Genomic DNA, 27077 nt, shown 5'->3' with positions numbered 1-27077 from the left:
ACCTGTTAGCCAGGGTTCGTGAAGATATCCAGGAATTTACAACTTTCAGATGAGACTGAAATAAGGTGAAGATTAATATTGACTGCTATTGATGTAAAATATTACAAAGGTCTTTAAGAGTTTATTCGGAAGATAACTGCTCTATAAATATTATTTTGTGGTGCCCCGCCTTTCTAGTTAATTACATTTACATGATTAGCTTAATCAGGTAATGTTAATTACAGAGAAAGGATTTTATAGAATAGCATGTCATATCACCTATTCCGGCATAGCCAAAGACACGACACAGGTGATAATACAACTTCTTGTTCAACAGTTGCAACAAGGTTAGATCATATTACATCTTGCAGCGAGGTATTTAAAGGTTTTGGCAATGTTTTCCATAGAAACTGCTCAGAGAAGTAGCCTATAATTAGATTTGTACTGTGCCCCTAGCCACTGAATCACGTAACTGAAATCCTATCCATGCGCGTGCCAAGGATCGTACATTTCTCACCCTCTTCCCTGGGAAAAGTCTAATCTGGATCCTCGGGACGAAAAACTCTGACGTCACCCCCATTGAGGTTGATAGCTCTACCCGGGTAAGAGTTAAGATTGGGGTTAGGTTTAGGTAAAGGTCGGGGTAATGGTAGGGTGTTAGGTTAGGTTTGAGGTTTAAGTTATGGACGTCCCAAGGATCCCGAAACAGCACAGCCACCTTCCCGTTCTGGATTCACTTGTCATTGGTCACTGGCCCATTTCATCTGTCGACCAACTTGTGCCAGTCACAACTCCACCCCCCACGCGATAGTATCAAGTCCTCAAGTGCGCTCGCGTACATGAAAACTGACATAAAGCCTCCGAGGAACGAACCACTGGACACAGATCTGATGCCTCTACAGTGTTTATTATATTCTAAGTGTATTGTTATTTTGGTTGCGATCCACCCCTTTAATAATGCATTGTCTGAAACGTCTGCGGACTACAAATGCGGGAGTTTTACAATTGCTCAAACACGCTGTCAACTCCGCACGGGTTGGGAGTGACAGCAATGGCTTATCCAGGATCGAGCAACAGTCTCAGCTGTTATGCACAAGCGCAGCATCACACAGCCAGCGTCAGCAACCCTTCCATCATCAAGCTGTCAATGACATGGATGAAGCAGAGTGCAGGTAAATACTTACTCTTTCCCTAATTGGTACTGTAGAATAATGTGACTATGCAGTGCCTACAGAAGGGTTGCCCACCTGGCGGCTCATAGGCCGAATTCGACCAGCAGGTGATTTTATTTAAACCTCCATTTATTAAAATACATTTTCTTTGTTGGACATACAATACTTTAAAATCACCAGGATATCAATTTTAATTGAGGAAATATTTTCCCAAGTATTCCCACCCATAAATATAGACATGTGTTATCGTATCCTAATGGAATACAGGTTTGAAATTATTCGGTTTTTGTCAATTACTATATCCTTGTGCTTCTTGATGTCAAGCTGCAACAATTGAATATAATTGTTCCAGCCCCCCGACCATCCGCTCAAGAAAGAATCGGCCCAAATCTGAATTTAGTTGGGGAACCCTGGCCTACAGTAGTGGCACGTTGTCTGAAAGAGTGAAATGATGTTCTTCTGTTGCGATCCTATAGGGTCGTTCCATTTCATTTAAATCGCTTTTTGACCGCACAACTTTTGATTTGAACGAAACTTTCTATACATATTTGCCGATGGTAAAGTGGACAGAAAGTAACTTTTTGGACCTGAATGCCAAAACATTTCGAAAATGGAAGTGCTCAAAGTTGACCCATTTTGTATACACTAACCTACCATGAGACATCCATGTCTTCATCACTAGAAAAGATGAACAGTCGAGTTTGATATGATTTAAAAGCTTACAAACAAGGTTGTCAAACTATTTAATAATTTATTGAAACATAAGATAAATGTATATAATCATGCCATTTTTAAACTTTTAACTTAAATTATCAAAAATAATAACATTTTCGCATATGTCATAATTTAGACCCCCGGAGTTTGTGTTGTGTCCATCATGGGTTAAGACACAACATGCTCTTGAATACAGGGTGGGTGTCATGTTGTTGTCTTGACCTCTGAATACCTGGCTATGAAAAGCCAACTGACATTTACTCCTGAGGTGCTGACCCGTTGCACCCTCTACAACCACTGTGATTATTATTTGAACCTGCTGGTCATCTATGAACGTTTTGACGATCTTGAAGTACGATCTGGCCTTAATGGCTATGTACTCTTATAATCTCCACCCAGCACTGCCAGAAGAGGACTGGCCACCCGTAGCCTGGTTCCTCTCTAGGTTTCTTCCTAGGTTCCCTGACTTTCTAGGGAGTTTTTTTCCTAGCCACCGTGATTCTACATCTCCATTGAGAGCTCTCTAGGGTTTTAGGCTCGGTTTCTGTGTAAACACTTTGCAACAATTGCTGATCTAAAAAGGGCTTTATAAATACATGTGATTGGTTGACTGAAATGGGAATGAAATGTGCATTTCAACTTTAAAATGGTAGCACAAAGATGGTTGGAGGTCCAAACATCAGAGAATGTTGAATGGGAATTGCATGGGAATATTAGTTTATAAATCAATTATACTGTCAACCCTCCATAGGAAACCTATTGAAATCATGGAACGATGGCTAATACAATAGATAGTTGCATTTACGATGATATTCGACGATGAATTGTGTTTCTATGGTTGAATGACATGCACCCTTATTCCAGAGCATGCTGTGTCTCAACCGATGGCGGGCGCAACACAAACACCTCAGATGATGTCAAAAAAGGGTCTTAAGCTACAACATTTGCGAAAAGCAAAATAATATTTTTTTTAAAATGTATTTTTAAGTACATGATTGTTATTAAAATAATTACATGTTTTGGCATTCAGGTCACTTTGTTACCGCTCCTCCCATAAGCAAATACAGTGCCTTGCGAAAGTATTCGGCCCCCTTGAACTTTGCGACCTTTTGCCACATTTCAGGCTTCAAACATAAAGAAATAAAACTGTATTTTTTTGTGAAGAATCAACAACAAGTGGGACACAATCATGAAGTGGAACGACATTTATTGGATATTTCAAACTTTTTAACAAATTAAAAACTGAAAAATTGGGCGTGCAAAATTATTCAGCCCCTTTACTTTCAGTGCAGCAAACTCTCTCCAGAAGTTCAGTGAGGATCTCTGAATGATCCAATGTTGACCTAAATGACTAATGATGATAAATACAATCCACCTGTGTGTAATCAAGTCTCCGTATAAATGCACCTGCACTGTGATAGTCTCAGAGGTCCGTTAAAAGCGCAGAGAGCATCATGAAGAACAAGGAACACACCAGGCAGGTCCGAGATACTGTTGTGAAGAAGTTTAAAGCCGGATTTGGATACAAAAAGATTTCCCAAGCTTTAAACATCCCAAGGAGCACTGTGCAAGCGATAATATTGAAATGGAAGGAGTATCAGACCACTGCAAATCTACCAAGACCTGGCCGTCCCTCTAAACTTTCAGCTCATACAAGGAGAAGACTGATCAGAGATGCAGCCAAGAGGCCCATGATCACTCTGGATGAACTGCAGAGATCTACAGCTGAGGTGGGAGACTCTGTCCATAGGACAACAATCAGTCGTATATTGCACAAATCTGGCCTTTATGGAAGAGTGGCAAGAAGAAAGCCATTTCTTAAAGATATCCATAAAAAGTGCTGTTTAAAGTTTGCCACAAGCCACCTGGGAGACACACCAAACATGTGGAAGAAGGTGCTCTGGTCAGATGAAACCAAAATTGAACTTTTTGGCAACAATGCAAAACGTTATGTTTGGCGTAAAAGCAACACAGCTCATCACACTGAACACACCATCCCCACTGTCAAACATGGTGGTGGCAGCATCATGGTTTGGTCCTGCTTTTCTTCAGCAGGGACAGGGAAGATGGTTAAAATTGATGGGAAGATGGATGGAGCCAAATACAGGACCATTCTGGAAGAAAACCTGATGGAGTCTGCAAAAGACCTGAGACTGGGACGGAGATTTGTCTTCCAACAAGACAATGATCCAAAACATAAAGCAAAATCTACAATGGAATGGTTCAAAAATAAACATATCCAGGTGTTAGAATGGCCAAGTCAAAGTCCAGACCTGAATCCAATCGAGAATCTGTGGAAAGAACTGAGAACTGCTGTTCACAAATGCTCTCCATCCAACCTCACTGAGCTCGAGCTGTTTTGCAAGGAGGAATGGGAAAAAATGTCAGTCTCTCGATGTGCAAAACTGATAGAGACATAACCCAAGCGACTTACAGATGTAATCGCAGCAAAAGGTGGCGCTAGGTCGTTCCACTTCATGATTGTGTACCACTTGTTGTTGATTTTTCACAAAAAAATACAGTTTTATATCTTTATGTTTGAAGCCTGAAATGTGGCACAAGGTCGCAAAGTTCAAGGGGGCCGAATACTTTCGCAAGGCACTGTATGTATGGGAAGTGCTGTTCAAATCAAATATGTACGGGAAGTGCTGTTCAAATCAAATATGTATGGGAAGTGCTGTTCAAATCAAATATGTATGGGAAGTGCTGTTCAAATCAAATATGTATGGGAAGTGCTGTTCAAATCAAATATGTATGGGAAGTGCTGTTCAAATCAAATATGTATGGGAAGTGCTGTTCAAATCAAATATGTATGGGAAGTGCTGTTCAAATCAAATATGTACGGGAAGTGCTGTTCAAATCAAATATGTATGGGAAGTGCTGTTCAAATCAAATATGTATGGGAAGTGCTGTTCAAATCAAATATGTATGGGAAGTGCTGTTCAAATCAAATATGTATGGGAAGTGCTGTTCAAATCAAAAGGGGTGCGGAAAAAAAGGGATTGAAACCAAATGGAACGACCCTATAATAATGAGTTACTGATTTTCAGTGATGGGGAGTAGTGAACTACATGTACATCAACTAGTCATTTAAATAAATGTAGCTGTAGCTTGGTGGTGGTAGTTGAACTAAATTCAAATCTTGGTAGTGTTTTCAGTAGTTACCCACTGGGCACAGACATCAATTCAATTGGTTCAACGTCATTTCATTGTAATAATGTGGAAGTAACATTGATTCAACCAGTGCGTGCCCGGTAAGTAATACATTGTTTTGCCATGTAGTGGTGTAGCTAACTACAGGAACTACACACTACATTTTTTCAAAAAGAACACAAAATATGGCTACGGTAGGCAACATTTCCTTTCTTTTTCAGCATCAGACATGCCTAATTTTCACTTAAAACAGTTTTTGTGTTTAATAGGCTAAATGACATATTATGTTAACTTCTGACTCCAAAGTGATCTGTTCTTCCAATTTGTAGTTGGTGACGTTTCAGATTTAAATATAATTTTTCACGAAGTAGTTTGGATGTATTGAACTACTTTTTCAATGTAACTTTAAGTGAACTATATGTTTCTAGTTTTAATGTAGCTTAACTTCTTCCAGTGTGAAGTCATTGGTGGCTTGGTAAACCACGCTGAGAGTACAAAACATTAGGAACACCTTCCTAATATTGAGTTGCACCCCATTTTCCCCTCAGAACAGCCTCAATTGGTCACGGCATGGACTCTACAAGGTGTCGAAAGCGTTCCACAGGGACGCTGGCCCATGTTGATTCCAATGCTTCCCACAGTTGTATCAAGTTGGCTGGATGTCCTTTGGGTGGTGGATCATTCTTGATACACACGGGAAACTGTTGAGTATGAAAAACCCAGCAATGTTGTAGTTCTTGACACAAATGGGCATCATGAACTGTGCCATAATTGTCCCAAGGCTTAAAAATCCTCTTTAATAACTTTTTGTGACGAGGGGGCAGTATTTTCATTTTTGGAAAAATAACGTGCCCGTAGTAAACGGGATATTTTGTCAGGACAAGATGCTAGAATATGCATATAATTGACAGCTTAGGATAGAAAACACTCTAAAGTTTCCAAAACGGTAAAAATATTGTCTGTGAGTATAACAGAACTGATGTTGCAGGCAAAAGCCTGAGAAAAATCCAATCCGGAAGTGTCTCATGTTTTGAAAGCGCTGCGTTCCAATGCGTCCCTATTGAGCAGTGAATGGGTTATCAACCAGATTACTTTTTCTCCGTATTCCCCAACGGGTCTACAGCAATGTGACGTAGTTTTACGCATTTATGTTGAAGAATACCCGTAAGCGGCTACATTGCGCAAGTGGTCAACTGATGCTCCCAGAGAGATTCTCGCGTAAAATACAGAGGTAGCCATTACTCCAATCGGTCCTACTGAAAAACTAATTGTCCCGATGGATATATTATCGAATAGATATTTGAAAACCACCTTGAGGATTGATTATAAACAACGTTTGCCATGTTTCTGTCGATATTATGGAGCTAATTTGGAATATTTGTAGGCGTTTTCGTGACTGCAATTTCCGGGCGATTTCTCAGCCAAACGTGAAGAACAAATGGAGCTATTTCGCATACAAAAATAATAATTTAGGAAAAAAGGAACATTGGCTATCTAACTGGGAGTCTCGTGAGTGAAAACATCCGAAGCACATCAAAGGTAAACAATTTAATTTGATTGCTTTTCTGATTTCCGTGACCAAGTTACCTGCTGCTAGCTGGACAAAATGCTATGCTAGGCTATCAATAAACTTACACAAATGCTTGTCTAGCTTTGGCTGTAAAGCATTTTTTGAAAATCTGAGATGACAGGGTGATTAACAATATATTTCACTTGTGATTTTCATGACTAGGAATATTTTCTAGGAATATTTTTATGTCCGCTGCGTTATGCTAATTCGTGTCAGTCGATGATTACGCTCCTTCATGCGGGATGGTGAGTCACTAGAGGTTTTAACCCATCTCCTCCCCTTAATCTACACTGATTGAAGTGGATTTAACAGGTGATATCAATAAGGTATCATAACTTTCACCCGGATTCACCTGGTCCGTCTATGTCAGGGAGAGAGCATCTGTTCCTAATGTTTTGTACACTCAGGGTATATTTTCGGAGTAACATCCCTATAACTGCTGATTTTGTATTCAAATTAGGCCTGTCTACAGAAAATTTAATGAAGCTATTATTTTTGATTCAGACATTTTGTTATGCATACAAAGTGGACTTCAAATGAAATTCCCAATAATACTCCATCCAAACAACTACTTTAATCATAGACTAAATGTAGGAACATGGAGCTGAATAGTCAGTGGAATTAGTTTGAAAGCAGATATTAAGATGAACTACACTTCTACACTTGACTACACAACTGTGCATTAGATCTACACTACACTACACTACTGTACATTAGACATTCACTACACTACTGTGCATTATACCTTCACTAAACTACTGTGCATTAGACCTACACTACACTACTGTGCATTAGACCTTCACTACACTACTGTGCATTAGACCTTCACTACACTACTGTGCATTAGACCTTCACCACACTACTGTACATTATACATTCACTACACTAGACTACTGTACATTAGACCTTCACCACACTACACCACTGTACATTAGACATACACACACTACTGTACATTAGACCTTCACCACACTACACTACTGTGCATTAGACATACACACACTACTGTACATTAGACCTACACTACTGTACATTAGACCTACACTACTGTACAGTAGACCTACACTACACTACAGGTCATTAGACCTACACTATACTACACTACTGTACATTAGACCTACACTATACTGCACTACTGTACATTAGACCTTCACTACACTACTGTACATTAGACCTACACTACACTACTGTACATTAGACCTACATTATACTACACTACTGTACATTAGACCTACACCACACACACTACTGTACAGTAGACCTACACCACACTACACTACTGTACATTAGGCCTACACTACAAACACTACTACACTCTCCTTGCTGGGGAGAAAACAAAAACATAGAACATTGTTCATACACACTTGTCTTTAGTGGTTAAGTGCTCTTTTGCACACGTTGTATGTTTTGAGAAAAGTTATGCAGATGAGAGTCAACTATCAAAACACAGTGTACAACGTATATGCACTGGTAATCTTTAACAATGACCCTGTCAGACCTACAGTAGTATGGACATCACAGGAAGTTGGTGGCACCTTAATTGGGGAGGACAAGCACGTGGTAATGGCTGGAGCGGAAAAAGGGGAATGGTATTTAAGACACCAAACCCATGGTTTCCATGGTTTCCATGTGTTTGATGCCATTCCATTGGCTCCGTTCCAGCCGGTATTATGAGCCGTCCTCCCCTCATCAGCCTCCACTGATTGACATGATGCACTGTGTTGTCTGGTCTTCACAGGAGCAGGTTGATCTCTGGGATGGAGGACCTTCTCTTCTACACCATTACAGAGGGCAAAGAGATGATCCCTGTCTCTCAGTTCATCTCTGTGAGTCTCCATCTCACCACATCCACCCTCACTGTGTGCCACCAACACTAACCCATACAGTGTTTTTTTATTTTAACCTATTTTTTTTTTGTTGCTGGAATGAGAGTTGCTCATATTGACAACTACTGCGGCTTTCCGTGACGTCCTTTTAAAGTTGACCCAACATGTACTGTACCACAACACATTCTAGTTCCTAAAGCGGCCTTTGGGCTTGCGGTTTTCACTCCAGCTAAATGAACACCGAATGAATCCCAGGAAGTGTAAGACGAGCCAAGGCAGGAATCCATCACACCATGTTACCAGCCCAGGCTCAGGTTTGAAAAGTGTTGAGGAAACGCCTTATGTAACTTTATGACTAATAGACAGGTGTAGCTGTTGTTAATGAGGCTAGAAGTGAATTCCCTTAACCCTTTACACACGTGGCAATTGGCATATATGGATATGGCAAAATTGAAATGTTTCTTACGGAAGAAATCTGAAATGCATAAGCATTGTAGCAATTAAAAGGGAACTGTTTGGAGATTGTGGTAACATTATTAGACCAAAGTGGAGGACACAACACTTCATCTGACACATGACTGAATCCAAGCATTACACTGTTGATTTTATGTGCATTTCATATTTACTGTACTTTTCGCCGCATTTGTTGATGACGAAATCTAAAAATATTTTGGATCAGGAGCATCAAGGGGGTCCAATCCGGACTGCGGGTGGTTTGAGTAAAAAAAATATGTTTGGGGGGGGGGGGGGGGAACTCAATTTACTTTAAAATTACTAAAACCAAATCAAAACTGTGTAGAAATAATAATGTGCCTATATTCATACAGTTTCTTGACTGTCCAGCTCACTAATAATCACTAGACAGCCAGGTCGCATCGTTAATTCCCTAAACTATGGTTATGGGACTATTATTAACACATTTGGACAGCAAGGAAATATAACACATTTTCAGTATGGCCCTCTGGACCTTGTTGAAGACTGAATGCGGCCCCCCCGGGGCCAAATGAGTTTGACACCCCTGCTCTGGATACATTCAGTAACATGATAAGAATATTCCTGGAAAATGTGACCATAGGTGCAACTTAAGACAAATAAATTACAAAAGGTTTGGGTGAGAGGACTGACTGGTGTCTCCATGTGGCCACACACACCTCTCCAACGTGGGCACAGTTCCTAAGCTATTTCAATATACTTTTATGACTCAAAGAAAGAGTCTTCAACTACAAGGTACTTTTTTGAAGCTCTCCAGGCTGTGCCGTTGAGGAACTGGAACAAGCACACTTGTAGTTGTTTTGTTTGGAACACAGCCCTGCATCCCCACCCACCCTCACACAATTACTGTTGTTGTTTGTCGCAATCCAAAAAACGGTCCATTATAAATCGCAATCTGTGAACAGGTGGGCATCATTTGAAAGCTTGTTCGATTGCCAACATGACTAGCTAAGTTGTAAAATGTGATTTTACAGTGTTGGGCTTTCACAAGGCAAAACAGAGAAACGGATCGTAATTCTGGTCCACATGGAACCATGAGTGTATTCATTTTTATTTATTTTTTACACAATAGACAACAGGCAATTTTTGTTCAGAACAACCCAGGGTATGACGCCATGTCAACTGTACATCAAACATAGTGTTCATTAACACTGTGTACAGTATGACATGGGCATTTGGACCAGTGCACATTTGGACTCACGGGAGTTTTGGCTTGCTTGTATGACATCAAAGCAGTATTTATTGGAATAATCAACGTCTCCCCATAAATAGAGCGCTCAAAATGTACAGCCTTTCCCTCACTCGGACAACAAAACATTTAGCAAAAGTTTCCCAATTCGCGGGAGGGATGGAGGTCTAGTCTCGTGCGGTGCTCGTGATCAGATGTAGTGCGTCTTATTCTGTGTGTAGGGGTCAAAGGTGAGTGCGCAGTGCCTCTCAAATGTACATTTCTACGCGTTCTCCACACTCTTGTCCTCACCAGAACGTACTCAAGAGAACTTCCTCGAACTCGGCGCAGGAGAGTGTGGAGCGCCTAAGTATGCATACTGGAGAAACACCTGCTGTGTTCCCTCCCAGGGCTTTTACGACACAATTTAGAACAGGGATGGGCAACTCCGGTCCTCGAGGACTGAGTGATGTCACACTTTTCCCCCATCCCTAGCAAACACAGCGGATTAAACAAATTGCATTGTTAGTTGTTTTAGCTGGGGGCGAAAAGTGTAACACCAATCAGGCCCCCGAGGACTGGAGTTGTCCATCCCCTGATTTTAGAACATCATAGAAGTCTCAGCTCAGTTGGTGAAAAGGTCATACAAGCACAGTCATCCATAGCACAATGCATGCTGAACTTGGCATTTTACGATGTGTGAAGAGACTCTGTGTCCAGTGTCCCCTCCCATTGCTTTTACACTGTAATTCATACCTTCGGAGCCTTTCTTGGTGCCCCTCATATGCATATTCAAATGAACTCTGAACTGTACAGGGTACCGGGGTCTATTAGAACGCTGGGTGGTGTTGTGGCACGGCATGGTATTTGACAGGCCATTGTGTCATGGCCTTTGAATCATCATCAACATGGCTTTTTAACATTGAATCAAAGAAACACTGGCAATGGTTTTTAGATGGCTCCAACCAATGACTGTATATGAATAAACAAATCAATTAATCACGTGACACCATTCATTTCCATGCCAAGACTCATATTGCGCATTTGAAGCCAAGGAAGTCGGTTAAAGGCCCAGTGCAGTCAAAAATGTGATTTCTCTCTGTTTTATATACACTGCTCAAAAAAATAAAGGGAACACTTAAACAACACAATGTAACTCCAAGTCAATCACACTTCTGTGAAATCAAACTGTCCACTTAGGAAGCAACACTGATTGACAATACATTTCACATGCTGTTGTGCAAATGGAATAGACAGGTGGAGAGAGGTGGAAATTCTAGGCAATTAGCAAGACACCCCCAATAAAGGAGTGGTTCTGCAGGTGGTGACCACAGACCACTTCTCAGTTCCTATGCTTCCTGGCTGATGTTTTGGTCACTTTTGAATGCTGGCGGTGCTTTCACTCTAGTGGTAGCATGAGACGGAGTCTACAACCCACACAAGTGGCTCATGTAGTGCAGCTCATCCAGGATGGCACATCAATGCGAGCTGTGGCAAGAAGGTTTGCTGTGTCTGTCAGCATAGTGTCCAGAGCATGGAGGCGCTACCAGGAGACAGGCCAGTACATCAGGAGACGTGGAGGAGGATGGCAGGGGGGCAACAACCCAGCAGCAGGACCGCTACCTCCGCCTTTGTGCAAGGAGGAGCAGGAGGAGCACTGCCAGATCCCTGCAAAATGACCTCCAGTAGGCCACAAATGTGCATGTGTCTGCTCAAACGGTCAGAAACAGACTCCATGAGGGTGGTATGAGGGCCCGACGTCCACAGGTGGGGGTTGTGTTTACAGCCCAACACCGTGCAGGACGTTTGGCATTTGCCAGAGAACACCAAGATTGGCAAATTCGCCACTGGCGCCCTGTGCTCTTCACAGATGAAAGCAGGTTCACACTGAGCACATGTGACAGACGTGACAGAGTCTGGAGACACCGTGGAGAACGTTCTGCTGCCTGCAACATCCTCCAGCATGACCGGTTTGGGGGTGGGTCAGTCATGGTGTGGGGTGGCATTTCTTTGGGGGGCCGCACAGCCCTCCATGTGCTCGCCAGAGGTAGTCTGACTGCCATTAGGTACTGAGATGAGATCCTCAGACCCCTTGTGAGACCATATGCTGGTGCGGTTGGCCCTGGGTTCCTCCTAATGCAAGACAATGCTAAACCTCATGTGACTGGAGTGTGTCAGCAGTTCCTGCAAGAGGAAGGCATTGATGCTATGGACTGGCCCGCCCGTTCCCCAGACCTGAATCCAATTGAGCACATCTGGGACATCATGTCTCGCTCCATCCACCAACACCACGTTGCACCACAGACTGTCCAGGAGTTGGCGGATGCTTTAGTCCAGGTCTGGGAGGAGATCCCTCAGGAGACCATCCGCCACCTCATCAGGAGCATGCCCAGGCGTTGTAGGGAGGTCATACAGGCACGTGGAGGCCACACACACTACTGAGCCTCATTTTGACTTGTTTTAAGGACATTACATCAAAGTTGGATCAGCCTGTAGTGTGGTTTTCCACTTTAATTTTGAGTGTGACTCCAAATCCAGACCTCCATGGGTTGATAAATTTGATTTCCATTGATCATTTTTGTGTGATTTTGTTGTCAGCACATTCAACTATGTAAAGAAAAAAATATTTAATAAGAATATTTCATTCATTCAGATCTAGGATGTGTTATTTTAGTGTTCCCTTTGAGCAGTGTATATTTCCACACTGTGAAATTTCAGCCTGTTTTGGTGGGATGGAGTTTTGGCCTGCCTGGTGACATCACCAGGTGGTAAATGAGTTAATAGACCAATAAGAAATAGAGTTCCAAACCTCTCTGCCAATAACAGCTAGTTTTCAGTTTTCCCTTACCCTCTATGAACCACTCTCAGACAGTCCTAGCTAAATTCTTTGTTAAGAAGCTATTTATAATTCTTTTTTTGAAAACAAGCACAGTAAGGTACTTAATTGTTACCCAGAAATGATTTGATATGGAGATAACGGCTGCATTGGACCTTTTAAAGATGGTGTCTCATGGAGAGACAGAGTGCAGTTTGAGCTACTCCAGGAAGTGACAGCTCAGTGCTGCCACCATTTATTAAGAATCTCAAGTTGATGGCTGACTGGGGTACAGCAGGCTGCCATTAGCAACTAAATGATCCTTAGGGATGGTTCCAAATGTACAGAATGGTTACCTGGAGGAAAATGGGGGAGGGCCATGCTTTTTACATTTCAGTCATGCGGAGTGTTTAGTATTTTTTTTTTAATCCAGTCCAGAGAAGGGACATGTCATTTTTAATTGATGAAATTTCTATATTTTTCTGTGTTTTAGAATGAGTTTCTCATTAGGCTATATATTGATGTGTGCCCGATGCCGCCCCTCATTTCTGAATCTCCACTGGGCGCACAATATCAAGCAGGCCTGTAGGCCATTTAGTGCGCTCTCAATCAAATGATCCATAGCCTATAGGCTATGAAGTGCATGCTCGGAGAAGCACAGAGCAAAGTTATATTTCTAAGATAGCTGCTGGGATGGTGTAAATAAAACTAAGCTGCATTACACACTGCAATGGATATTCCATCCCTGAGCCCCTGCTCTGCTCTTGCTGATCAAAACCTTTTTTTGTGCTGCTTAACCAAGGGCTGTGCTGTGCAGAGCGATGGTGGCAGTTCAGGAGGAGAGTCAAAGGCTTCTTCCGAATTAATGAATTCATTGTTATCTTGTGAGCGGACTAACCTTATAGCCTATGTTCTGTTCTGTTTGAGAAGCGGAGAACGAAGGCGAGGAAGACCGGAGGTCAACATTGATAGCTTGCTACTACTATAATTGATTTGATTAAAAACAATGTTTCTTGCCCATGATGTATTTAGCAGAGTTATTGACCTCACAGTAAAACCAGATTAGAGTAAATGACATTGTGGTGCTGAAACTCGAAGCAGCAGGCATAATCAATGGGAAATGGACAGTTCATGGTGCTGAAAGTAGGCAAATTATAGTAGGCATGATTAATTTCATTTTAATTAGACTTTACTAACAACAAGGGGGCTTTGTGTTATAGCCTATTTCTTCCTATTTAAGAGGTAGGTGTACCGGTTTGACAGACGAAATTAGGCAATAGGCTGCTATATTCATAATTCCTCCACCCACCATGTACTCTTTAAATAGCCTACCTCTGTGTCAGTGAATGGCTGTTAAATTAAATCCAAGACTCGAATTGAGGAGGTATGAGAGGGTATTGCATAGGCCTACCTTTTATTTTTTTTAAAGCACAGGCCTACCCCTTGTTAGCTTAAGATTTTGAAGAAAATAAAAAAGGATCCGATTATATGAAGTGATCTGAAACCGTAGTATTTTATGCTAGAAATAAGCTGTAAAAATACCTGGGAAAGGATGCATCACATTGTCACAGCTTATTGTGAAATAGACACAAGTTACTTATTTTAAATTCGTGACAGGCACACGAAAAAGTTAAATTTTTCATTTGTATTATGCGATTTTCATCACAACGCATTTCATGCGTATTACACCCTTTTCTTTCTTCATAACACGTTCGTGTACATTACACAAATTCCAATATGTTGTGGCTAAAGTTAGCTAGGCCAGCTAGTCTAGGTCCAGAACCCGATGGGTTGGGCCAGAGCCAGAACACGTGGATAAAGCGGCAGTTTGAAAATCCATCACTGGCTTTGATACTCGGTTAGAGACGATCCAATCGCTAATGACTTCTTTTGTACATCCCCACAAACAACTTTTATGATGGCAGTCGCGACTGTAGTATGTAGCGTGCGACAGAGCAGTGGAAGAATATACTGTGAGCCGTCAGGCTACGCTTTCTCTGCTTCTCGCAGTTTTTTTTCGTGCTGACAGATTTTGGGGCAGAGTCAAGCCTCTCGCTTTGCCTCTTCCTATCTGAGCACTGTATTATCTTTGTGTGCATGTCACATACCAACATGTCTTACCACCTTGTATTTCAAGATGTTGCAATGCTTGATATTCTTACATAATGATATCTGCTTTGACCTTAGATTGATCTGCCAGTTTAGACAAGGGAGATCTGCCATTTGTTGTCATGTTATGCTGTATATGTTTAGCATGACAGTGACACGGCAGAGGAGCTGTAACACACAGTGATCTGAAAGGACTGTCACTGAACTGTAGCTGTGGTTACTGAATAACCCCCCCCCCCATTTTAATCCCCCAATTTCGTGATAACGATCTTGTCTCATCGCTGCAATTCCCCAACGGGCTCGGGAGAGGCGAAGGTCGAGTCGTCGAAACATGACCTGCCAAGCCGCGCTTCTTAACACCCGCTCGCTTAACCCGGAAACCAGCAGCACCAATGTGTCGGTGGAAACACCATCAACTGACAACCGAAGTCAGCATGCAGGTGCCCGGTCCACCACAAGGAGTCGCTAGAGCGCGATGAGCCAAGTAAAGGCCCCCTACCCCAAACCCTCCCCTAACCCGGACCACGCTGGGCCAATTGTGCGTCGTCTGTGGGACTCCCGGTTACAGACGGCAATGACACAGCCCGTCACTACAACCCCAGGCTGTAGTGATGCCTCAACGCCGCGATGCAGTGCCTTAGACCACTGTGCTACTCGAGAGGCCAGCAATTCTGTTTTTTAACTAGTTTCTTTGAAGTACTTTCTCTCATTTAACATCTCAATATCTCAATAGCTTTACAATTCTGTCATAATTTCTTCTGCCAGAAATTACACATACACTGTACTTCCCACAGTAAATATAGCTTTGAATATTGCTGTCCTATACAGTATGTCTGAATATGATATCAGCCTCTCATGAAAGCCACTGCCCGATGTGAAGTATTGACATGCGATAGCTAAACACAACAGTTCAGTCAAGCAGTGTGTGTTGATCATTAATGCATTGATCAGACACACAGGCTTGAAAATAACCTCCCGGACCCTCCCATGAGGCAAGTCTGCTGTCACTCCACATGATGCCCCAGAAATAGGCATACTTGTTGCATATAGCTGTCAGAATGACTTGAAGTTGGCTTAGGGGAGGGATTTCAATCAGTGATGTACTGGTAAAAAAAAAAAAAAGTAGGTGGCTAAACTGATCGCTGGTTGCGGTGAAAAAAGTTGCGCTCCCTAAACGTTTAATGCATTTTGTCCGCCAAAGGTGGGCAACAAAAACCTCTACACCACTGATTTCAATACAGTAGGTACAGTATGTTCCTTCCTCTTTTACAGAGTCGTTTACAGGACTGCTTGAACCCTTGTGGTTGCTCACTTAATGGAAAACAGGGTTTGTTCCAATTCAGGTATTGAAGATGACACACTAAAACAATTATTGTAGTCCTGTATAACCTCAGTTTTCTCTAAAACGAAAATAAAAAGTTATTATTATGATTATTAACCTTTTAATGTACTACGCATATCCTTATCATTATGTACAAATATATATCTACTCTATTAGGCCCAGCATCTGCAGGACCAGCACGGGGGTTAGCTCAGCAGTCTACTGAGAGAGCTCAAATATGGACCTCCCTACTCTAGAGATGGTGTGTCAGTGTTGATCAGCTCACCACAACCTGCCCCCCCCCCCCCCCCCCCTCTCCCTTCTCATTTCTCTCGGTCTAATTGTCTCTCTGTCTCACTCTCATTTTGCAAATGTTCCTTTCTCCTTCTTCCAGGCGTTGAGGAGCACAGGTTTATTGACATCGGATCCCAGGCTGAGTGACTGTATGCGTCAGCTGCGCCAGTCAATGCAGGACTCTGCCGGAACAGTCATGATGGACCCGAAACTCTTCAGGAAGTGAGCAATGCTCTATTTTCACGTTAACCCTTTACACTTGTGGAAATTGGCCTATATGGATAGGGCCACATTTAAAACATTTAAAACAGGATAGGGCCAGGATAGGATAGGGTCATTTAAAACAGGATAGGGCCACATCTTCTAACAGAAGAAATATAATAAGAATAGGCATGCAATTTGAAAGATAACACTTTGGAGATTAATGGGGAAATGATCAGACCAAAGATGAGGACACAACACAACACTGAATCCCCAAAATGACACTGTTGATTCTACGTGCATTTTACATTTACAGTACTTTACACAGCATTTGTCAATAACAAAATACTTTAGATACATTCAGTAACATGCATGTTGAAGCATGTGCAAGATGAGGGAAAAAAGATTACAAGGTTTTGAGTGAAAGGTCTAACTTGGTGTGGCCACACACCTCTCCAAACTTTACACAGTTCCTTAGTAATTTCAATGCACTTTTATGACTCAAGGAAAGAGCCTTCAACTATAAGGTGCTTGTTTGAGCTCTCCTAGCTTTGCCATTGAGGAACTGAATCAAGCACACTTGCCCCTTTGTATTTGTAATACAGCCCTGTGTCCCCACCCTCACACAATTACTGTTGTTGTTTACGCAATCCCAAAAAACGGTCCATTTGAAAATCGCCATCTGGGTCAGGCGGGAATAATTTGAAAGCTTATTCTATTGCCAACATGGCTAGCTAAGCTGTAAAATATGCTCATACATGGTTAGGCTTTTAAAAGGCACTTCAGACTAACAGATTGTAATTTTTTGTGTGCATAGAATGGCGTGCATTCAAGTGTGTGTTCTGCAGCAAATTTTCTACACAATACGACAAATGCAGGCTCATTCTGTCCAGGCTGTAGCGCATGTCATCCTTCTAACTGTGGATCAAACACAGCAATCATAAAGGTTGATACTGTAAATGACATGTTTTCAAATGTAGAAATGTGAAGTGTAGATTTGGACCCACGGGTGTGCGGTTTGCTTGTGTGACATCAAAGTGATGTTTATTGAAATCTCATCTTTCAGAACACATCGACTCTCTCAGACGACAACAAAGGTGCAAAAGTTAGCCCAATTAGCGGGTGGGATGGGGGAATCGTTTTGTTGTGCGCGGTGCTCAAGTTTATAACTGCGCTCAGTCAAGACCCATACAACGCTGTTAACCGGAGAACCTAAGCTCTGACGTCATGTATAGTATTTTACTGTACAGCCTCTGGGTTCCAATTTTGCTTATCGATGGCAAAATCGTTTTCAACCCGTATACAGGATGACAGGAGCTGTGAGTGAAAAGGGCTACCATTCTTACCAATGTCCCAACCACTCTCTCTGAACGACCAACCAGTGGAGGTGGTTGAGTGTTTAAAATACCAAGGGACACAAATTGTATTTTTTTATTTAAAAGCAAGCCCACACTTGTTCTTAATCAGGAATTTAAATGGGTTTGGGGTCAGACAGGATGTTCTGGAGAGAGTGTACAGCAGCTTGGTGGAGAGCATCCTCGCGTTCTGTTAAGGTTTTCTTCTTCCTCTGAAGAGGAGGTGTAGCAGGGATCGGACCAAAATGCAGCTTGGTTATCTTCATACATCTTTAATAAAGATAATGACGAACAATACAAAAACACTAAACGTAACGTGAAAAACCGAAACAGCCCTATCTGGTGCAAACAAACACAGAGGCAGGAACAATCACCCACGAAACACTCAAATAATATGGCTGCCTAAATATGGTTCCCAATCAGAGACAACAATAAACACCTGCCTCTGATTGAGAACCACTCCAGGGAACCATAGACTTACCTAGACAACTCTACTATACCACAATCCCATAACCTACAAAAACCCCAAGACAAAACACACCACAGTAAATAACCCATGTCACACCCTGGCCTGACCAAAATAATAAAGAAAACACAAAATACTAAGACCAGGGCGTGACAGAACCCCCCCCCCCCCCCCAAGGTGCGGACTCCCGGCCGCACACCTAAACCCATAGGGGAGGGTCCGGGTGGGCGTCTGTCCACGGTGGCGGCTCCGGTGCGGGACGTGGACCCCACTCCAACAAAGTCTTAGTCCGCTTACATTGCGTCCTTAAATTGGCGACTCTCGCCGCCGACCTTGGCCTAGTAACCCTAACCAAGGGCCCCACTGGACTGAGGGACAGCTCAGGACTGAGGGACAGCTCAGGACTGAGGTAGCTCGGGACTGATGGACAGCTCTAGACTGAGGGGTAGCTCGGGACTGAGGGGTAGCTCGGGACTGAGGGGTAGCTCAAGACTGAGGGGTAGCTCAAGACTGAGGGGTAGCTCAAGACTGAGGGGTAGCTCAGGACTGAGAGGAAGCTCAGGACTGAGAGGAAGCTCAGGCTGGTTGATGACTCTGGCAGATCCTGGCTGACTGGTGGCTCTGGCAGATCCTGGCTGACTGGCGGCTCTGGCAGATCCTGGCTGACTGGCGGATCCTGGCTGAATGGCGGATCCTGGCTGAATGGCGGATCCTGGCTGAATGGCGGATCCTGGCAGACTGGCGGATCTGGCGGATCCTTGCAGACTGGCGGCTCTGGCGGCTCCTTGCAGACTGGCAGCTCTGGCGGCTCCTTGCAGACTGGCAGCTCTGACGGATCCTTGCAGACTGGCAGCTCTCGCGGATCCTTGCAGACTGGCAGCTCTGGCGGCTCCTTGCAGACTGGCAGCTCTGGCGGCTCCTTGCAGACTGGCAGCTCTGGCGGCTCTTTGCAGACTGGCAGCTCTGGCGGCTCCTTGCAGACTGGCAGCTCTGACGGCTCCTTGCAGACTGGCAGCTCTGGCGGCTCCTTGCTGACTGGCGGCTCTGGCTGCTCCATGCTGACTGGCAGCTCTGGCGGCTCCTTGCAGACTGGCAGCTCTGGCGGCTCCTTGCAGACTGGCAGCTCTGGCGGCTCCTTGCAGACTGGCAGCTCTGACGGCTCCTTGCAGACTGGCAGCTCTGGCGGCTCCTTGCAGACTGGCAGCTCTGGCGGCTCCTTGCAGACTGGCAGCTCTGGCGGCTCCTTGCAGACTGGCAGCTCTGACGGCTCCTTGCAGACTGGCAGCTCTGGCAGCGCTGGACAGGCGGGAGACTCCAGCAGCTCTGTAGAGGAGGAAGGCTCTGACAGCGCTGGACAGGCGGGAGACTCCGGCAGCGCTGGAGAGGAGGTAGGCTCTGGCAGCGCTGGACAGGCGAAGCGCACTGTAGGCCTGGTGCGTGGTGCTGGCACTGGTGGTACTGGGCCAAGGACACGCACAGGAAGCCTGGTTTGGGGAGCTGCCACCGGAGGGCTGGTGCGTGGAGGTGGTACTGGATAGCCCGGACCATGCAGGCGCACTGGAGCTCTTGAGCACCGAGCCTGCCCAACCTTACCTGGTTGAATGCTCCCGGTCGCCCTGCCAGTGCGGCGAGGTGGAATAGCCCGCACTGGGCTATGCAGGCGAACCGGGGACACCGTGCGCAAGGCTGGTGCCATGTAAGCCGGCCCAAGGAGACGCACTGGAGACCAGATGCGTAGAGCCGGCTTCATGACACTTGGCTCGATGCCTACTCTAGCCCGGCCGATACGAGGAGCTGGTATGTACCGCACCGGGCTATGCACCCGCACTGGAGACACCGTGCGCTCTACAGCATAACACGGTGCCTGCCCGGTCTCTCTAGCCCCCCGGTAAGCACAGGAAGTTGGCGCAGGTCTCCTACCTGGCTTCGCCATACTCCCTGTGTGCCACCCCCCAAGACATTTTTGGGGCTGACTCTCGGGCTTCCATCCACGCCGCTGTGTTCGTCTCTCCAACTCCATTCTCCTATAACCCTCCTCGCACTGCTCCAGCGAATCCCAGGCGGGCTCCGGCACTCTCCCTGGGTCGACCGCCCACCTGTCTATTTCCTCCCAAGTTGTATATTCCATACTTCGCTGCTCCTGCTGCCGCTGCCTATCACCACCCCGCTTGGTCCTGTTGTAGTGGGTGATTATGTTAAGGTTTGCTTCTTCCTCTTCCTCTGAAGAGGAGGTGTAGCAGGGATTGGACCAAAATGCAGCGTGGTTATCTTCATACATCTTTAATAAAGATTATGACGTACAATACAGAAACACTAAACGTAACGTGAAAAACCGAAACAGCCCTATCTGGTGAAAACAAACACAGAGACAGGAACAATCACCCACGAAACACTCAAAGAATATGGCTGCCTAAATATGGTTCCCAATCAGAGACAACGATAAACACCTGCCTCTGATTGAGAACCACTCCAGGCAACCATAGACTTACCTAGACAACTCTACTATACCACAATCCCATAACCTATAAAAACCCCAAGACAAAACACACCACATAAATAACCCATGTCACACCCTGGCCTGACCAAAATAATAAAGAAAACACAAAATACTAAGACCAGGGCGTGACACGTTCAATATGACAGTCTGGTATAGTCATTTGAGTGTGAGTAGCAAAAGCAAACTTATCAGCATAGTAAACACAGCCAGCAAAGTAATTGGTCGACCACAGGCACATTTGAGCAGTCTGTTTCACAAGGCAACCAAAAAGAAGCCACTGGCTGTCGTTGGCGACCCCTCCCACCCTCTACACCTTCAATTGGAGAGGCTTCCCTCTGGCCGGCGCTTCAGAATGACCATGGCCGAGAAGAACGTGTTCAAACATGAATTTGTTCCTTGTACTGTTGGACTACTAAATGTAAAGTAAATTGTATCAGTATAATGTACTTATCTATCTAGTGCAGTTGGGACTGTGGTTGTTTGTGAGTGAATGTATTAATGTCCTCTGTTGTTAGTGTATGCAACATGATGGACTGACTGTTTTAAATGTGTCTGATGTGAGAATTTATGTGTATTTGATTATTTTAATGGAAAAATGTCCATCCTGGATGGACAATAAAGTTTTATTCTATTCTTTTCTCTAATGATTTGGGATTAGATGGAATGGATATATCCTTATTTGGCCCTTTTATCATATAAATTACCTTGTAGGATGGTTTAGAGAGAGTATTTACTAGTAAACACTGATGATTTAATTCAGAAATGTTGCATGATGTATTGTGTCTTTCTCTATCCCACATAGAGTATTCTCATTCTTCTGGCTGATTGGCAAAACACCACACGCACCTTTTTTTTTTTACATTGCATTTTCTTGAAAGTATATATATATTTCACTGTGCGGAGGAACTGTTTATACTATTGCCCCCAGTGTTAACGAGAAACGTCCAAGACTTTGTTTTTCCACTCTCTCTCTCTCTGCCTGTATCTGTGTCTGCTCTTCATACCTCTACAGTGGACAGGTGGAGATTTGTTATGGAAGGGATGTTTTGATTGTCAGGGATGTTTGAATGTGGGTGTGTAGTAGTGTTTCTGTTGCGGTTAATGTGAGGCGAAAACAGATGGACAGCGTCTGTCGTTTTAATGGACGACAGCTGCCTCTGATCCTCACTGATGCACATGTAAACGTAACACATGCAGAGAGAGAGAGAGAGAGAGAGAGTTCTGGAATTGTTGGCGAACAGAGTATGACATTTGTGCAGGGCTTAAGGCTGGACAGGAGCTAATGAAAGGCCAGCGTAGTGGGTGAACTGCAGGCGGCTGGTTGTATTAGGAGCTCGGCTTATCAGCGAGGTCTGATGGGCTCTAGACTACTGTCCAAACAGTATTACTTCCTAAGTGGCAAAGCTAACTTAATGAATGCTGTGATGATTCAGACACTGGCCTGCTACAGTAGCGAGTCCTGTCTGGTAGACTTCTTCTTACATTGAATTACTATATTCCAGTGATTGAATACTGCATACCTACAGTCCCTTTGTAAATCTTGGATTGATACTTGGTGTTGTGCTTGGTATTGTTTCTAAACTAGGTCCAAAGACACACACACACACACACACACACACACACACTACATAAAGTCATGTAGAACAGAATAAGAATGTGTTGTGATTAGACATGGGTCTTTTCTTCTGTGGTGGTCACTAGCGATAGGCCACTAAAAAAAAATCCCATTTCTATAAATGATGCGATCCTTCTGTTCGCCTCCCCAGTGCCCCAAACTCTAAACCAAGTTGCGTATTGACAAGCCCCGGCGGATCTTTCGGCTCATCACAGCTATGAGAGCAATTTTCAATGCCGTTCTTTGAGATCACGTCAGTGCTTACTAAACTTAGCGCAATGTTTGTCTAGTGGTAAAGGCAGGTGTGTGTCTACAATATGATAGGCTGTCTATTCTCAGCGTTTAATTTGGTCCCGGGTTGGGGTCCAGTTTTTAGGTTGTTGGTGTCATTAGGATTTCGTCATAGGGTCAGTGGTGTATCTGCTCCACAGTTACAGGTCACTTAGCCCTGATACATGGCTGCTGACTCCTAGACACTGCATAAGAGTCAACAGCCTTGTATTGGGGCCATAGGTCACTGACACTGTGTGTGATAATACAGTAGTTATACTATTAAAAAAATAAAAATCTAATGTGACTGATTGCAGTGTGTGTGCATATATTTGTACGGCTGACCCCAGCCGGAATCGAACCCACAACTCTAGCGTTGCAAGCACCACGCTCCACCAACTGAGCCACAGTGAGTATCTGAAGTATGTGTGTGATATTTATGTATGTGTTTCAGGTGTGTGGGCGCTAACATCCTGCTGCTGACCCAGGCGTTCAGGAGGAAGTTCATCATCCCAGACTTTGAGGCGTTTGCGTCCAACATCAACCAGCTGTACTACAGCACCCAGAGGCAGGTTGGGGGACACGTGAGTTCTGTGTTCAAACCTTGGGTCCGCGGACCGGTGCACTGCGGGTGGTCTGCAAATGTTGGTAGATGTTTTTGGGGTGACTTTTTACAATGTAAATAGTTTATAATAGGCCTTTTTAATGTGTTAAATGCACTGCTAAAATTGAGAAAATTTGACCTCCCAGATATTTTACGTAAAATATCTTTGGTCCTCGAGAGCTTTTGACAATGATGGTCTCAGGGAAATGGAAAAGGTTGCGAACCGCTGGGCTACACAATACACACATTCATTCCCACGTTAAAAACATTCTCTCACATACTGTACACAGACACACCTACACATTCACATATGAATGCTAAAATAAGCACACCACCAAACATTTGCTTGCACGCATTAAAAAAACATTCGCTAGGTTACATCACTGCACACAAGCTCACGGACCAGAGCTCACTGAAAACGCACTCACAAGCACGTACTGAATGAAAGCATGCACACACTGTACATTCGTAGACGCATGCACATGCTATACACACATGTACTGTACATACCTGCCTTTGACATACATGACACGTGACTTATCCACTCCATTCCTTTGTGTGTGTGTGTGTGTGTGTGTGTGTGTGTGTGTGTCTTTTGCTCAGGTGGCAGATTATATTCCTCAACTGGCTAAATTCAGCCCTGATCTGTGGGGTGTGTCACTATGCACCGTGGATGGACAGAGGTGAGATTACAGCATTTGTGTTATCTGCTCTATGTACATAGTCTCCTTTTATCCCCCACTGGTTTCCATTTTAAGACACTTATCCCATGTCACTGAAATGAAGAGCATTGAACAGGCAGTTCGCATGTCATCCCCCCCCCACCCCATCTTGCCTTGTCAGTGTCTGCCTAACTTGTTCATGTAGAATCCTCCTCTGTATCTGCTTTCACCTCAGCCTTCCTCTCACTGTCCCATGATCTCTCCCCTGTGCCCTGCTGGCGTGAGGCAGACATTCTGCAGGTGACACCAAGGTTCCATTCTGTCTTCAATCATGTGTGAAGCCTCTGGAGTACGCCATCGCTGTGCACGAGATTGGCACTGAGCATGTGCATCGCTACGTGGGCAAAGAGCCCAGCGGACTCAAATTCAACCAGCTGTCACTGGATGAGGAGGGTGAGAGACTGTTACCCTAACCCTGTCTGCCTACACGCTTAGAAAGAAAGGTGCTATCTAGAACCTAAAAGGATTCTTTGGCTGTCCTCGTAGGAGAACCCTTTTTTGGTTCCAGGTAGAACCATTTTGGGTTCTATAGGCCTAGGACTAAGGATCGTTTAAAGCTGGGTTCATACAGACATTGGCAAGTCAAATTCAAGGACTTTCAGAGACTTTGTCAAGCACTTCGTTTTCATTTTCAAGGACCTCGATGTAATGCAATTGTATAATGTATATAATTGTACAAATAGGGCGTAGTATAGATCTCCCCTCAAAAAGCGTTAAAAGAAAATGAAAAAGTAGGCCATTACCACTTTCATTTTTTAGGCCTAGCATTGATATTCAAACTATTATTACATTCTAAAATATGTGAGAATAATGTGGACATTGCCTGACTTAATAGATTGGATGTAAATTTGGCGGTTTGTCTGTAGTTTGTGGCAGTAGCATTAATCTCACCATTTGAATCTCACCATCGCTGTTTTTATAATGAGAAAGTTACCAAAAAAACAGATTCCTTTTTAATTGACTGACTTGTATGGAAAGTCAAGTTGAATCCTACATTAGATGTTAGATGTCGTTCTCATAATAACCGCACTTGGTTTGACCACGACAGCGTAGCGCAACACCCTTCAATTGAAGCCGCGGGAAACTAACGAAAGTGGCCACATCTCTCACAAAAACGGATACAAAATTAAATTACGGATAATTATAAGGGAGGAGGAGGAGGAGAACTTGTAAATTGGATACAATAATTACAAGGACTTTCAATCACCAACTTGAGGAAATGTCTGATTTTCAAGGTAAGGCCTATTCCAGTACTTGCATTTCTGAGCTCCAAATTCAATTTCAAGTAGGCAACTTCAAGCCCCTATGTTTAAAATTGCAGTTGTAACATGAAAAAAAGTACGTATCTGTCGTGTTACTTCATTACCAGATCATATTGTTAATAAGCCCACTAGGCTATGTCATGTGTTGTCATTATATCCAGAAAAATCCATAGGACTATTTTTGGGTGTTGCGCAATAGTCGATCCTACACGATTGCGCACAGTAGCCTTGGTGTCCAAACCAAGGCACAAAAACATGAACACATTACCTTGATGCTTTCTCTGCTAATTCTAACGAGACCCTGTTGCAAATCAAGCAGACAACAGATGATCAACCTCCATTCGCTAGGGATATTAGATCCAACGTGGATCCAGGCACAACTGTCTTCGCCAATTTCAAAAATGAGAACCAAAACATTCTGGACATTCCTTGCGAACGGCTTTTTTTTCTCCAGCACTTGGGCTGTTGCTGCTTCGCATGCACTATCACAACAGCTGTTCGTCACTTGACTGTCATTCGGAAAATTCCTTCCTAGATCAGATGACGATGTGTGAAAATATCCCTGCATATCTAATCAGCTTGACACCAAATGCTCAAGAACCACTTTAATGGCAGTACCGATTTAGGTTTTAATTATCAGTGTAAGGTGACTTTCGGTTAGAAGGATTCGATTTCGCAACACAATTATTATTTTGGACATGTGTGCCCATGAAAACTGTTTTCAGTCCATAATATGTAGTTACGCTGCATTTCTGAGATCTCCTATATTTAACAACTGTGACAGCTAGAACCAGGATTCTTACATGGTTCAAGTTCAATGTCAAATTGAACTGATTAATGCTTTACATGTGATATAATGACAACTTACACTGCCATAACCCACTGTTCCTAGGACTTCATTGTAAAGAAGATGTTGTTCTTAACTGACATGCCTAGTTAAATAAAGGTTTAAAAAAAAAATTAAAAGCTATGATCCACCTTATATCTCAATGTAATGACAAGAAAAAAATGGCGAATTATTATCAATGACTTATCAACAACTGTAACAAGTTGTCCAGTGTAGGAAATCCTCAGTGGTACCCTAGTTCATAGAAAGACCCATGTCTCTGTATCCACTTCTATGTAGATGCTCCACACTTGAATGCATCTAAGTACTGGGGGGAAAACGTCCTTACGTTGAACCCTCAAATGATAACGTTGACTATCGCCTGACCTAACCTAACTCAGTTGTAGGGTAGTAAATAGTTCATTCCAATGTCACACCGTGGAAGCAAACACTTACACATTTCAGTAAACAGTTGTGGTAAGACAAGAGAGCCAACCTCTCTGCAACTACAGGGGAAAATATTCATAAGCTTGACCAATGATTGCAACAAGCTGTAGGTACAGTCAATAGAGCAAGAACAGGCCATCTGATCATTAGCAAGTCAATGCATCTTATCTGCAGGTCCCCTCTCAGCTGGCTAGGTGCC

At 43.6% G+C, this 27077-nt stretch overlaps 1 protein-coding gene across 2 annotated transcripts in view; it reads left to right on the top strand.

Annotated features, from left to right (window-relative positions):
* Positions 1–528: 528 nt before the first annotated feature.
* Positions 529–27077, top strand: part of LOC110532039 (glutaminase liver isoform, mitochondrial) — a 34753-nt gene continuing 8204 nt past the window's right edge. The window contains exons 1-6 of one of the 2 annotated variants that reach the window (XM_021615632.2): positions 529–1151; positions 8327–8414; positions 16714–16835; positions 23472–23601; positions 24225–24304; positions 24573–24736. In XM_021615632.2, coding sequence (XP_021471307.1) covers positions 937–1151; positions 8327–8414; positions 16714–16835; positions 23472–23601; positions 24225–24304; positions 24573–24736 — 799 coding nt within the window. In that variant the 5' untranslated portion in view covers positions 529–936. Of the gene's footprint in view, positions 1152–8326; positions 8415–16713; positions 16836–23471; positions 23602–24224; positions 24305–24572; positions 24737–25559; positions 25579–27077 lie in introns of those variants that run through there. The other variant, XM_036987950.1, reaches the window with a different exon arrangement.

Source organism: Oncorhynchus mykiss, chromosome 9 (assembly GCF_013265735.2).
Source record: "Oncorhynchus mykiss isolate Arlee chromosome 9, USDA_OmykA_1.1, whole genome shotgun sequence".
NCBI lineage: Eukaryota > Metazoa > Chordata > Actinopteri > Salmoniformes > Salmonidae > Oncorhynchus > Oncorhynchus mykiss.
Note: the sequence above shows the minus strand (reverse complement) of the source record. Positions and strands in the feature narration are given on the sequence as shown.